The sequence below is a fragment of the Puma concolor genome, chromosome B1 (assembly GCF_028749965.1).
Source record: "Puma concolor isolate L17-30 chromosome B1, mPumCon1.1.hap2, whole genome shotgun sequence".
Classification (NCBI taxonomy): Eukaryota; Metazoa; Chordata; class Mammalia; order Carnivora; family Felidae; genus Puma; species Puma concolor.
Genome location: NC_141670.1, coordinates 75341983 through 75355396, shown reverse-complemented (window position 1 = coordinate 75355396; position 13414 = coordinate 75341983). Strand labels below are relative to the sequence as shown.

At 36.5% G+C, this 13414-nt stretch overlaps 1 protein-coding gene and 1 non-coding gene across 10 annotated transcripts in view; both read left to right on the top strand.

The window, feature by feature from the left end:
- Positions 1–13414, top strand: part of ARFIP1 (ARF interacting protein 1) — a 129410-nt gene that overhangs the window by 67024 nt on the left and 48972 nt on the right. For 7 of the 9 annotated variants that reach the window (XM_025921821.2, XM_086704104.1, XM_086704100.1 and 4 more), the window contains 3 exons: positions 115–223; positions 6540–6635; positions 8218–8330. In XM_025921821.2, the coding sequence (XP_025777606.1) occupies positions 115–223; positions 6540–6635; positions 8218–8330 (318 nt within the window). The remainder of the gene's footprint in view (positions 1–114; positions 224–6539; positions 6636–8217; positions 8331–13414) is intronic. The other 2 variants (XM_086704105.1, XM_086704103.1) reach the window with 1 other exon arrangement.
- Positions 12870–12975, top strand: LOC112859133 (U6 spliceosomal RNA). The gene has a single exon (XR_003223452.1). It is a non-coding gene; the product is annotated as a U6 spliceosomal RNA (small nuclear RNA).

Below are 13414 nucleotides of genomic sequence, written 5' to 3'. Positions count from 1 at the left end.
GATATAGAGAAAAAGATAGTTGAAGATGTGATTAAAAGGGCACCATTATGCTGAACTGCTACATGGTGTGAGATTTTTTAAGAAGATTTTCTCTTTTATTCAAATGTTGCCAAGGATCTGAAGCGTTCATTACCAGCTGGACTTGGTCTCTCAGAAACCCAAATTACATCTCATGGCTTTGACAGTACCAAAGAGGGGGTTATTGAAGCAGGAGCATTTCAAGGTAAGAGCCCATGTATTTTTAAAGATGGCTGGGGTGGAGGATGGGAGAAGTGCATCAAAAGCAACCTTCATTCATAAACCATAGTAAAGTCATTTAATTCTGTGACAAAACACTGATTTTATAAGCATAATCTGTTTCTCTTCAATTTAAACAATCTAGGAATTGTCTTAGTAGTCTTCTTTATATAAATAAATCAATATGCATAATTTCACTGATTATTAAAGGATTGGTTTTAGAATATTAAAATACTCAAAAAGTTATATCCAAAATGCAGATTTAAACTATTTTAGCTTTTAACTACAAAATTTATAGCAATAAGTCAATGTTTTGTATCAGTACGTATTTCCTATTTCAAAGCAATTAGAAAAATAACTTTTATTTTTCCTATTTTACATTCCATATAAGAGGTCTCCAAAACCACCCTCAGAGTCAGTAATTTGCTAAGAGTACTCACAGGACTCCATACATAGTCATGACTATGATTATTACAGGGAAAGTATACCAAGCACAAGTAGCAAAGGCAAAGGATGCCTGAGGCAGAGTCTGGCGAAACTGGGCATAAACTTGCAAGGGTCTTCTCCCAGTGCAGTTACACAGGATATGAGTCGGCAGTCATTGATTGTGCTTAATTCCCCTAGCAGATTGTAACAACGTGTACGAAACGTTGCTAACCAGGGAAGCTCAGGAAAGACTGAGTGCTCAGGGTTTTTATTGGAGATTGCTTGCATAGGCACCCTCTGCCTAGCATGTACCAAGATTCCAGACTCCTAGAAGAAAAACAGGCGTTTAGCATAAACCACATTGTTTGGGTAAATAGTTTAGGCAGAGTGAGCCAGTCTTAACCATTCGAGGAATGGAGGGAATTGTCCCCCCCCCCCCCCCCCCCCCCCCCGCCTCAAAAAAAGTTTCCAGATGCCAACCAAGGGCCAATCTTGTAAGCTGTTCTTTTTAAGGATAAACAGACCTGCCATGTTAACTGTTTTCTGCACCCATTTCATGTATATAAAGGAAAAAGTTATGTGCTTTTAATACTCTTCCCTATGATAACCTTTCTCAAGTGTTTTTTTTCATTTTCACATGAGTGAAAGTAAAACCATGTAAACATTTGGATGTAAAAAATGGATTGTTTTCTTGACAGAGCTGTAGTTAAAAATAGTAGCTATATTTGATGTTCAGTGAAGTATATTTTAATACTTCATTATAATTTCATAAAATGAAAAAATTCTTGGCATCTTTGTAATCCTTAGCCCTCTTGTAGATGATAGTATTCTATATTTTTATTATACTAATAGCCAGTACTTTATTGAAAAACAACTTCTGTTTTGAAATATATTCTTTCCTAAATGGGTCCTGAAAATAAGCATTTAGAAGAATCCAGAATAACAACCTCTACTCTAGGCTGTAAAGTGAATGGACTAAGTGATTTTTTTTCCTTTTTCATCCTTATATTCAGAGATATAAAACCGTAGAAAGGGAGCATATGTGTCCATATCTCAGTGGTCATTATGTAGCATTCTGGCATTCTTATCTAGGGGATAACTTTGATTTTGAAAGGGTTGACTGAGTGCCTAAAATTATGAGTACTTAAAGATAAAAGGCTTATTTTATGTAATGTGACCAGTTTTGGACCAGTCACCAATTTTCAAATTTAAATGTCAATAGAGAATTAAAAAATACTTTATAAATAACTTTATTTATTTATTTATTTATTTATTTATTTATTTATTTATTTATTTGAGACAGAGAGAGACAGAGCGTGAGCAGGAGAGGGGCAGAGAGAGAGGGAGACACAGAATTTGAAACAGGTTCCAGGCTCTGAGCTATCAGCACAGAGCCCGACACAGGGCTCAAACTCACAAACCACTAGATCATGACCTGAGCCAAAGTCAGATGCTTAACCGACTGAGCCACCCAGGCGCCCCCCCCCCCCAGAATTTTTTTTAATGTTCATTTATTTATTTTGAGAGAGAGCAAGGGGAGGGCCAAAGAGAGAAGAGAGGGAGAATCCCAAGCAGGCTCCACGCTGTCAGCGTAAAGCCGGACGCGGGCTTGAAGTCGCGAACTGTGAGATCATGACCTGAGCCACTCAGGCACCCCCCAAAATACTTTTACTATTAAGGTGTTTTAAGTATTCTCAGTGAAATTATTTAACTGACGTTTGGGTTAATCTTTTTTCCCTTAAGTAGAAAAATATTATACAATGATTGAAATTGACCATTATAAACTGTTGAGTGTAAGCATGGAAATGCTGATCAGTTTCACTTCCTTATTGATACATACTAGTCTTTCAGATTGGAATAAAAAATATGTTTCCTGATAATGGCAATAATGTATGTCTCTTTGAATTGACTTTATTAAAACATTTTTTAAAATAAACTACATTGTTGATGTGTATATTAAAAAGATAATCATTCTACCATATGCAGATTAATTAAGCACTTATGAGAAAGTTGTAGTTTTTGTTTTTTGGGTTTTTTTTTTTTTAAAGAAAGTTGTAGTTGTTTGGGGCGCCTGGGTGGCTCAATCGGTTAAGTGTCTGACTTTTAATATCAGTGCGGGTCATGATCTCATGGTTCAGTTTGTAAGATCTGGCTCTGTGCTGATAGTGGGGAGCCTGCTTGGGATTCTCTCTCTCCCTCCCCCACCTCTCTGCCCCTCCCCTGCTCTCTCCAGTGCTCTGTCTCTCTCAAAATAAATAAATAAACTTAAAAAAAAAAAAAGTTGTAGTTTTTGTTTTTTTGAGAGAGAGCGACAGAGAGAGACCGTGTTAGTGAGGTAGGGGCAGAGAGAGAGGGAGACACAGAATCTGAAGCAGGCTACAGACTCTGAGCTGTCAGCACAGAGCCCGACGCGGCTCAAACCCATGAACTGTGAGATCACTGACCTGAGCCTAAGTCGGACACTTAACCCACTGAATCACCCAGGCACCTCAAGTTGTAGTTGTTTTAAGTCCCTTGTTTGTGTTTTTGTTTTTGTTTTGTTTTGTTAATGTTTATTTTTGAGAGAGAGAGAGAGACAGAGCACAGGAGGGATAGAGAGAGGGGGGGGACACAGAATCCGAAACAAGCCCCAGGCTCTGAGCTGTCAGCACAGAGCCCGACATGGGGCTCGAACCCACAAACCATGAGATAGGACCTGAGCCGAAGTCACACGCTTAATCAACCCCTACCAAGCCACCCTCACTCCCCTAAGTGTACTTGTTTTAAGGTATTTACAGATAAATTGGAATGAGAAAAGGCAACATGATTAAAACTTATGAAATAGATCTTATGAAAAAAACGTTAAAGGAGTTGGGGCTGTTTTTTTAGCTCTCTGGAAAAATGACTGAATGATAACAATGACTTTATTACTTGAATAGTTGCTCCAAGAAAAGTATTAACCATTTAGTTTTCCATCTCTAGAGCAAATTTAGGAGAAATGATACTTAAGTTTAGCCTAACAACAATTATTGAAATCTACCTAACAAATACATTGTAAAATTAATAACAAGGAAATTATAAATAAATCAAAGCTCATGAGAGTGAAGTATACTTGGTACCTGAGTTTTGTTTTAATGGGGTATCAATCATTACATACATATATTCATATTCCTAGAGTTCTGTTGTTGAAGTGAAATGGAGCTAATTCCCGAAATTTAGTCCATTAGCAAGATTTTTGCTTTTTAAGAATTATTTTTTATTGGATAGTGAATGATTTTAGTAGCTAACTTCATCTAAATTAGTGGTTTAAAGGGTTGAAGTTACATAGAAATGATAATTTGAAGATAGAGAATATTGAAGATACAGAGAAGTGATAATTACCCTTGAAAGTAAAATGAGAAGGCTGAAGTACCCAGTTACCAGGGCACCATAGCTTTTGCTATCTTAGTTTGCAAAGTTCTGTATCATTTGTTGCATATATTATACACATCTCCTTTTGTGTCATGGGATTATTTCTTATGCAAGGTTAATAAACAGTAATAACCAGAACAACGGAGCTCTGTTCAGGGATCATCAAGAAATGGAACTACAGTAGTTGTCTTTTATTTAACACTTGCTTCTATAATAGAAACCTTTGTGCCTTGGAGAGTAGAGATAGTCTTTGTTTAAAATGGTGGTTGGATTGGATAACCTATTTAAATGCCTTCTAACTCAACAAGTAACTTATGGATTAGTGTTTCCTGTATTGAATTTAATAATGGAGATTTTATGGTGTGAATTCAGAACATCTGAGTCTCTGATAAGCTGTTTTCACCCCTCTGGGTTTTCTTCTGTGGTTTAATGTCAGAGTTAGTTGATTTCTGTCATTCCTTCTAGTTTTAAATTTTATGGTTCGGCAGATTTAAAGAGATAAATATCTCTCACTTTGAAAGGTAATGCTAGTCTATTTCGGTCTATTGTTTGGATTTTAATGTTAGATCTAGTTCATTTTAAGATTTTCTTATTATTAAAAGGGGTGACTATTTCTCCATCAGATCTTAGTATATCAGGAATATAACCAGTTATTACTACCTCTAAGTAAAGAAATTTGTTCTTGATTTCTGTCCTATTAGAAAATTTTAATTATAAATTTGATTCATTTCTAGAGAACTGGGAGAGAGTATAGCTGAAATAAAAGAAGCTTATGGATGTTAAAATATTTTCAACTGAATATGGAAGGACATTAATAATTTTTCAGCTTTCAATTATCATTCCCTTAAAGATGTACAACCTTCAGACTTTAAAATAAAGAAAGCAGTTGAAGTTATAAGTTTTCTTTGGTTTAATACTGGACATTATCAACAATGTTGGATAGTCTGTTTTCTCACTTTGTAGATAACTAAGGCTCAGAGAGATTAACTAATTTGCTAACATATTCCTGATACTATGTGGTAAGTAGAGCCAGAATTTCAAACACAGAGTTAAGAATTTAAAATTCAGTTGTGTTTGATTAAAATACTATTTTTTTCCCTTCAGTTCTCAAACTTGGTTGAGTTAGAGAATAATCTGAGTGGCTTTTAAAAAACTATAGATGCCTAATGCACAACATGGTGACTATAGTTAATAATACTGTACTATAAACTTGAAATTTGCTAATAGAATAGATCTCAAATGTTCTTACCACACAAGAGAAACCAAAAGAAGTGATAGGTGTATTGGTTTATGGTAATCGTTTCACAGTGTATACATATATCAAAACATCACATTGTGCACCTTAAATATATATATAAATTTTATTTGTTTAATAAATAAAAACAAATGAAAAAATTAATACTGTCAAAAAAAAAAAACCCCAAAAAACAAAAACCTTACAGATGCCCACTGATGACCAGTAGATGCGGTGGAGTGTCACAGCTATGCTTTAAAAGCTCCATTCTTATGATTAGTTAGAATAGCACTCTATATCAGCACTTCTCAAGCATCAGAATGCATACAAATCATGTAAGGATCTTATGAAAATGCAGATTCTAGTTCAGTAGGTCTAGGGCAGGACCTGAGTTTTTGCATTTTCAATGACCTTTCAGGTGAAATAATTGATATAGGTCCCTTGCATCCATAGTATGAATAGCAGTGATCTACACTATGTGCTATTGGATTTATGATGTAAAATTTTAGGCTATAATTCCTGTGAAGGCTGTGATTCATTCACATTTTTGTGAATTTTAATTATAATTTTGATACATTTTTACATACCTTTGGATTTTTACTTAAAGAGCTTTCCTTCGAATGTAGGAGTAACAATGTACAAAATATTTCCTTAAGCTTTAAATCGTTCAACTATGGGGGCGCCTGGGTGGCGCAGTCTGTTAAGCGTCCGACTTCAGCCAGGTCACGATCTCGCGGTCTGTGAGTTCGAGCCCCGCGTCGGGCTCTGGGCTGATGGCTCAGAGCCTGGAGCCTGTTTCTGATTCTGTGTCTCCCTCTCTCTCTGCCCCTCCCCCGTTCATGCTCTGTCTCTCTCTGTCCCAAAAATAAATAAATGTTGAAAAAAAAAAATTAAAAATAAATAAATAAATAAATCGTTCAACTATGGAACTTTAACCACATTCTGTTAAGTGATTTGGAAATAGCAGAACCCAGGTAAAGTCCTGATTATCGAGGTCTTGCCAAGTTTCTTCCTTATAGCTCTGTGTATTGTTTGGTTTCAAACAGTTGCATGAGAAGTTTCTACAAGAACTCAGCCTGGTAGCACCCATTTATTGTTAGTCCATTCTTGCAAGAAAGCAAACTATATTAATTCCAATTTTTAATCCTCGTTTTTGAGTATTTTAACAGAAATGTCATTAAACCTATATTCAAAGTGTACAACATGTGGAGGAGGAAAAGAGTTTTCACAGTTAAATGTCTACCCTTTTCAGGTTCCCCGGCACCACCATTGCCATCTGTTATGTCTCCTAGCAGGGTGGCAGCTAGTCGTCTGGCTCAACAAGGAAGTGATTTAATTGCTCCTGCAGGTATTCTCTGCACTCACTGATTGGATAAAGCCCTTCTTGCTACTTCTGAAACTAAACTAATTCACTCAGTTTCATAATCCCTTGCTTTATATTCTTAGGTGTGTGTAATTCTGGCTTTTGTGGTGGCTGCTTCTTTTTTTTTTTTTTTTTCTTTTTTTAACAATAATGTAAATAATCTTTTCTAGCCATCCCTATCTTTCTGGCTTTTCAAAGTTATTAACTATCTTAAACCTGAAATTTAATTCCCTTTGATTTAAAAACATGGTAAAATTTGATTCATTTTAAATCGTGTTTTCTTTGCTCTATAAAATGTAGATTCACTTATTTGATCCTCTCCGCTTTGCAGCTCTACTCTGTTTTCAGTTCAACAAAAAAGGAGCCTTCAACAATTGGGTTGTTCATTATTTGGAATGGGTCAAGTGGAAAATGTTGTGTCTTCCTATTTTCAACCACAGCTTACAAATAGCTTGCAGATTGCAACAAAAGAATATGTAATTTACCAGTTATGGCCAGTGAAAAATACTTGGGAAAAATGCATTTCTTTGCATTGAATTTGTTCTATACTTTAATATGCTCAATTGTACAAACAGGAAAAAGTTGAAGTACATATTTCTTTTAACATATGAAACTTCAACATTCTGTATTTTATTTCCATGAGGATTTTGTACATCTTACATGTATTTGATTTTGTGTGCCGTTCTTGATCTGAGGTTGTGGTAAAGTTGTGGCAAAGGCTGGTCTGACTATAAGAGTAAGTCAAAAAAGAGATTTTTGCTGACTCTGAGATTAAAACCATTTTTAAGAACTTTTTCTCTTTTCCTTATTTCATTGTTCTCTTTAAATTATGAAAATTTTTATTCTAAGTCATTAGTATCTTAAGCATTTAACTATTTTTTTTCTATGAAAAACATTTTATTATAGGAACTATTTAGGTGCAGAGTTGCTTTTATGTCATAATTTCTTAGCTGTTGTAGCAATACATTGTCAGGGCTTTATACTGTATTAATTATGGCTTTTTGCAGGAGGGTGGGTGGTCTCTTGAGAAAAAAAGGAGGTACAATGTAGACCTTGTTTTAGCCTAGCCTTTCATACTGGTGGTAAGATATTTTTAATGACTATTTGAAATTTGGATTATATTTTTAAATCCTCCAAAATTATAGTAACATTCTGTTGTTGCTGTGTTCTTCATAGTATGATGAAAGGAGATCACTGTGAAGAGTTCATAGCCTTCCAGATTTTTACTGGCACAGTTTTTTTAGGGTCATGAGGCTATAAGAGTAATTGTCGAAATTTTGTTTTCTAGAAGTAAAGAGCTTACTTAGAAAAGAAGTTTGGTTACAACATTTTTTTTTTTTTTTTTTAAGACAAGCCACATAACATTTGCATTTAATGGACAGAAATGTTTTTTAAGTGTTTGGAAATTATTCTCAATGATTCCAGGAAATTTGAGTTCTTCACTTTGTCAAAACCTTTTTATTTTTAAATGCATAACTAGTTTAACTTGAATAAGCATCAGTGGTTTGGTTTTTTACTTACTTGTCTTTATCTGGTTTGTGTTTTGTCTTTTGTTATGATCATGCAGGTGGCCAGAGAACACAGACCAAAGGTGGACCAGTTATTCTAGCAGATGAAATAAAAAATCCTGCAATGGAAAAGTTAGAGCTTGTTAGAAAATGGAGTCTGAACACGTACAAGGTTTGTTTGTTTGTTTGTTTGTTAATGTTTCCACCCTAACTGGCTCTAAGAATTTTCATTTGTATGTTATTCAAATTAGTGTTTTGCAAATGTATGAATATATAGGAGAGAATGATGCCATCTAAACAAAAATACAGTTAGAAGATGAAGCATTTTATTAATCTTTGTTTGCATAGTTGTAGTTTAAATAGTAGCAAAAGAGTAAAAAAGTTACCAAAATGCTTATTAATTGATACATAATTGAAGAAGAAATATATTGCCTTAGAACACATTTAGCTGTAGAACTGCTGTAGATATGTCTGTCCCTACCTCCTCTTTTTGATACTTTATGGAACTGAATTGCAAAAGAGATACATTCATTATCCAGAGTTGGAATTCACTGATCTTATTATAATGACTGAGCATTAACTGTACATGTAGCATCAGTTTGCAAGTGAGTTGGACTTCAAAAGTTTATTGATGTTATTAGTTGCATTGCTTCAGAGTAATTGGTGACTCTTTTTCTTATGACCTCTGTGAAACAATAAGCAGATTATTTAATCTATAGAATTTTTGATGTATTACAAAGAGCTCAAACCCCAAATCCACTTTAGTACCTTTGAATCTTAACAGGGACAAGACAGTAGAATTTAAAGAAGTTAAGTGAATGAAAGCCCTAGCTGTTCAAGTTAGAGCACTGGCCATAAAACCCTATGTTTGTGATTTGTTTGTGGGTATAGTGGTTTGCAAATCAAGGATTGTCTGTTATATTTTTATACAGAGCACATGTCTCTTATGTGTCTTCTCAAGAGTAACACGGAAGTGAGTTTATTCTTTCAGTTAATACTTTTTTTAAAATTTTTTAAAATGTTTTGTTTATTTTTGAGAAAGAGAGCGTGCATACAAGGGAGAGGGGCAGAGAAAGAGGGAGACAGAATCCCAAGCAGGCGCCAGGCTCTGCACTATTAGCACAGAGCCTGAAGCGGGGCTCAAACTCACGAACTGCGAGATCATGACCTGAACCGAAGCTAGACACTCAACCGACTGCACCACCCAGGTGCCCTTCGTGGTTAATACTTTTAAAATATGATCTGAAATCATCTACAAAAGTACAGGTTCTCTTAAGATGATAAAAGTGCCCTGAAACATGCTCATGAATCTTTCTAAAAATTATTTAGTGTTTGTTAGAGAACAGAAATAGACAGAAATTAAAGGCAGAAATCATGCAGGAACTAAAGTCCAAGAAAGAGAAGATCAAAGTCATGGCTAGAATCAAGTTACTCAAAAGTAAAATGGATAGCAAGCACAGTCCTAAATCAACCAAATCAAAATCTTATCCTTGAAGGATTATTGAAATGACAGTGCATGCCCAGTATAGCTCACAATTTGGAATGAAAAGGTAAAAAAGCCACAAGAACAGAGTCAAAGAGACCCAATATGGTCATTACACTCTGAGGTTCTTTTAGTTGAGAGGCATATGCCAGCCCAGACACACTGGGCTATAAATTCCATTAAACTCACATGACTTAGGGGCACCTGGGTGGCTCAGTCGGTTGAACGTCCCACTCTTGATTTCTGCTCAGGTCACGATCCCATGGTTCAAGAGATTGAACTCTGTATTGGGCTCTGCGCTGACAGTTTATTTAAGTTTAAATACACTTAAAAATTTTTTTAAATAAAAAGAATAATCGTATAAGTTAGAACTTTCTTTTTCTCTTCTATTTATTTTTGAGAGAGAGAGAGCACAAGTGGGAGAAGAGCAGAGAGGGAGACACAGAACCCGAAACAGGCTCCAGGCTCTGAGCTGTCAGCGCAGAGAACAGTGCGGGGCTCAAACTCAACAGACCATGAGATCATGACCTGAGCCGAAGTCGGACGCTTTACTGACTAAGCCACTCAGGTTCCCCAATTTTTTTTTAAAGTAAGCTGTAGGCCCAACATGGGGCTTGAACTCAGGACCCCAAGATCAAGAGTCTCATGCTCTACTGACTAAGCCAGCCAGGCACCCCTCTCTTCTGATTGACGCTGCAATATCCCAACTAAGCTTTTTTTTTTTTTTTTATGTTTTTTATGTATTTTGAGAAAGAGAGAGCATGCATGTACTGGAGCGGAGGAGAGGCAGAAGGAGAGGCAGAGAGAGAATCCCAAGCAGACTCTGCACTGTCAGTACAGAGCCCAACCTAGGAGTCAAACCCACAAACCGTGAGATCATGACCTGAGCCAAAACCAAAAGTCAGGTGCTTAACTGACTGAGTCACCCAGGTACCCCTCCTGATTAAGCTTTGATGAAAAAAAATTCACTTAAAAACTGAAAATCTTTTCGGTTTTTTCAGTTTTCAGTTAAAAACTCCTTCATTTAGTATTATGCTATGTGTGCAACATTTTAAAGGCTGGTCAGTTTCATTAACATAAACTTTTAAAAAGGCTGAATGTGGTATGTCAATATAAGAGGTAAATATGGAGTCTTAATGATTCAACTCAGATTAGTGTAGAAGTAAAAGACAAAACAAGGGGGACAGATAGTAAACATATAGGAAAACAAGATAAAGAGCAAGGGAACCGTGAACTAAAGGACGCAAGAGAGGAAGGCTCAAATGAACAAAAATCTTAAATTTTGTAATTTGTAACTACTAGAACTTCGTTCAGAAATAGGACCTGTATTTTTTTTTTTAAGCTTGTCATGTTTTAATTTAATTTTTTTAAGTAACCTCTACAGCCAACGTGGGGCTTGAGCTCATGATACCAAGATGAAGAGTTCCATTCTCTACCAACTGAGCCAGCCAGGCACCGCTAAGGCCTGTATTCTTTAGGTTTCAAAATGTGTGAATATAGAATGTTCCTATTTAGAGGCAAATTTCATGAATAAATGAACAAAGGAATGGCTGAATAAATAAGTTTAATGAATAAATGAAACCCAGTCTGGTACGAAAGGTGAATAAGTTAAATGAAAGGGAGCAAAAAGAGGAATTCCAAGCAGCAGGCAAATATAGCCTCATGAACAAAGTTGTAGACATGTGAGAAAGCATGGTTTGGGAAATCTCTGGATAACTGGTATCACTGGATCCTTGAGTGGGAGAGAAGAGCAGGAGGAGATAAACTTGGGAAGGCAGATGGGTCTGATTCATGCCATTCTAAAGACAGTGGGGATCAACTGAGCAATTTTAAGCAAGAGGGAACCATATTACACATCAAGCAGAGTAGAATATGCAGTGTAAGAGATTTTGTCAAGAAGCTATTAGAGTAGGGGCGCCTGGGTGGCTCAGTCGGTTATGTGTCTGCTCTTGGTGTCAGCTCTGGTTATGATCTCACAGTTTGTGAGTTCGAGCCCCACGTCAGACTCTGCGCTGACAGCAAAGCCTGCTTGGTACTCTCTCTCCCTCTCTCTCTGTGCCCCTCCCCCCTCAAAATAGATAAACTTTAATTTTTTTTTAGTGTTTGTTGATTTTTGAGAGAGAATGTGAGCCAGGGGAGGGGCAGAGAGAGAGAGGGAGACTGAGGATCCGAAGTGGGCTCAGCACTGACATCACAGAGCCCAATGCAGGGCTCGAACTCACGAACTGTGAGATCATGACCTGAGCCAAAGTCAGACACTTAACCGACTGAGCCACCCAGGCACCCCTAAATAAACTTTAATTTTAAAAAAGAAGCTGTTACAGTAATGTGAGAGAGTAATTAAGACATGGACTATGGCTGTGAAGACTGGAACGGAGAAAAGGGGTAAAGTCAAACAATTTTAAGGAGGCAGAATCTACTTAATGACAAAGAAGATTTTAGTTTTGTATTTTTTTATTTTTAGAGAAAGAGAGCACGAGCAGAGAGGGGCAAAGGGAGAGAGAGAATCCCAAGCAGGCTCCATGCTCAGCACAGCGCCTGACACGGGGCTCGATCCCACGACCCGGGGATCATGACCTGAGCTGAAATCAAAAGTTGGACGCTCAACCAACTGAGCCACCCAGGTGCCTCTGTAGAAGATTTCAGACCGTATTTTAAAAGTATTAACTGAAAGAATAAATTCACTTCTGTGTTACTCTTGAGAAGACGCATAAGAGACGTGTGCTCTGTATAAAAATACAGGCTATTCCTGATTTGCAAACCACTACAGCCACAAACAGTTCACAAATAGAGTGTTATGGCCAGTGCTCTAAGTTGAGCAGCTAGAGCTTTCATCCACTTAACTCTTCTTTAAATTCTACTGTCTTGGCCCTGTTAAGATTTGAAGGTACTAAGTGGATTTGGGGCTTGAGCTATTTGTAATACATTAATCACCGAAAGGCTTTCCGTCAACAAGAATATTTAGCACTTCCTTTATTGGTTGTTAATTTGGGCTCTAAGACCAGGCTGGTGGTTTAAACCCAATCTATAATGGGAACAAATGTAAGTTTAGGCCCTGAATATAAGTATTCTTAAGTATTATTTTAATCTACCTGATTTTATTCATAAAATTTGAATCCAAAGTTTATTTATGTTCTTATTCTCATCTGCAGGAATAGTAGTGAATAGTGAACTCTGGTTTATCCCTTTTGTTTTTGTATTTTCCTAGTATAGAATAGAGTATTTTTAGTGCTTGCTTCAGCAGCACATATACTAAAAAATTGGAACGATGCAGAGATTAGCATGGCCCCTGTGCAAGGATGACACACAAATTTGTGAAGCATTCCATATTTCTGGGGATGGGTGAAATAGGTGAAGGGGATTAAGAGTACACTTATCTTGATGAGCACTGAGTAATATGGAAGTGTTGAATCACTGTATTGTACACCTGAAACTAACGTTAACACCGTATGTTAACTGTATTAGAATTAAAATAAAATAAATCTTACTTTAGGGGCGCCTGGGTGACTCCGTTGGTTAAAAGTCTGACTCTTGATTTTGGCGCAGGTCATGATCTCACAGTTTATGGGATCAAGCCCTACATCGGGCTGACAGCGTGGAGCCTGCTTGGGAGTCTCTCTCTCTGCCCCTCCCCCTGCCAAATAAAGAAATAAACTTAAAAAAAAAAAGAATTAAAAAATAAATTTTAACTTACTATTATTTTTTTAAAGATTTTATTTTTAACTAATCTCTACACCTAATGTGGGGCTCGAACTCACAGCCCTGAGATCAAG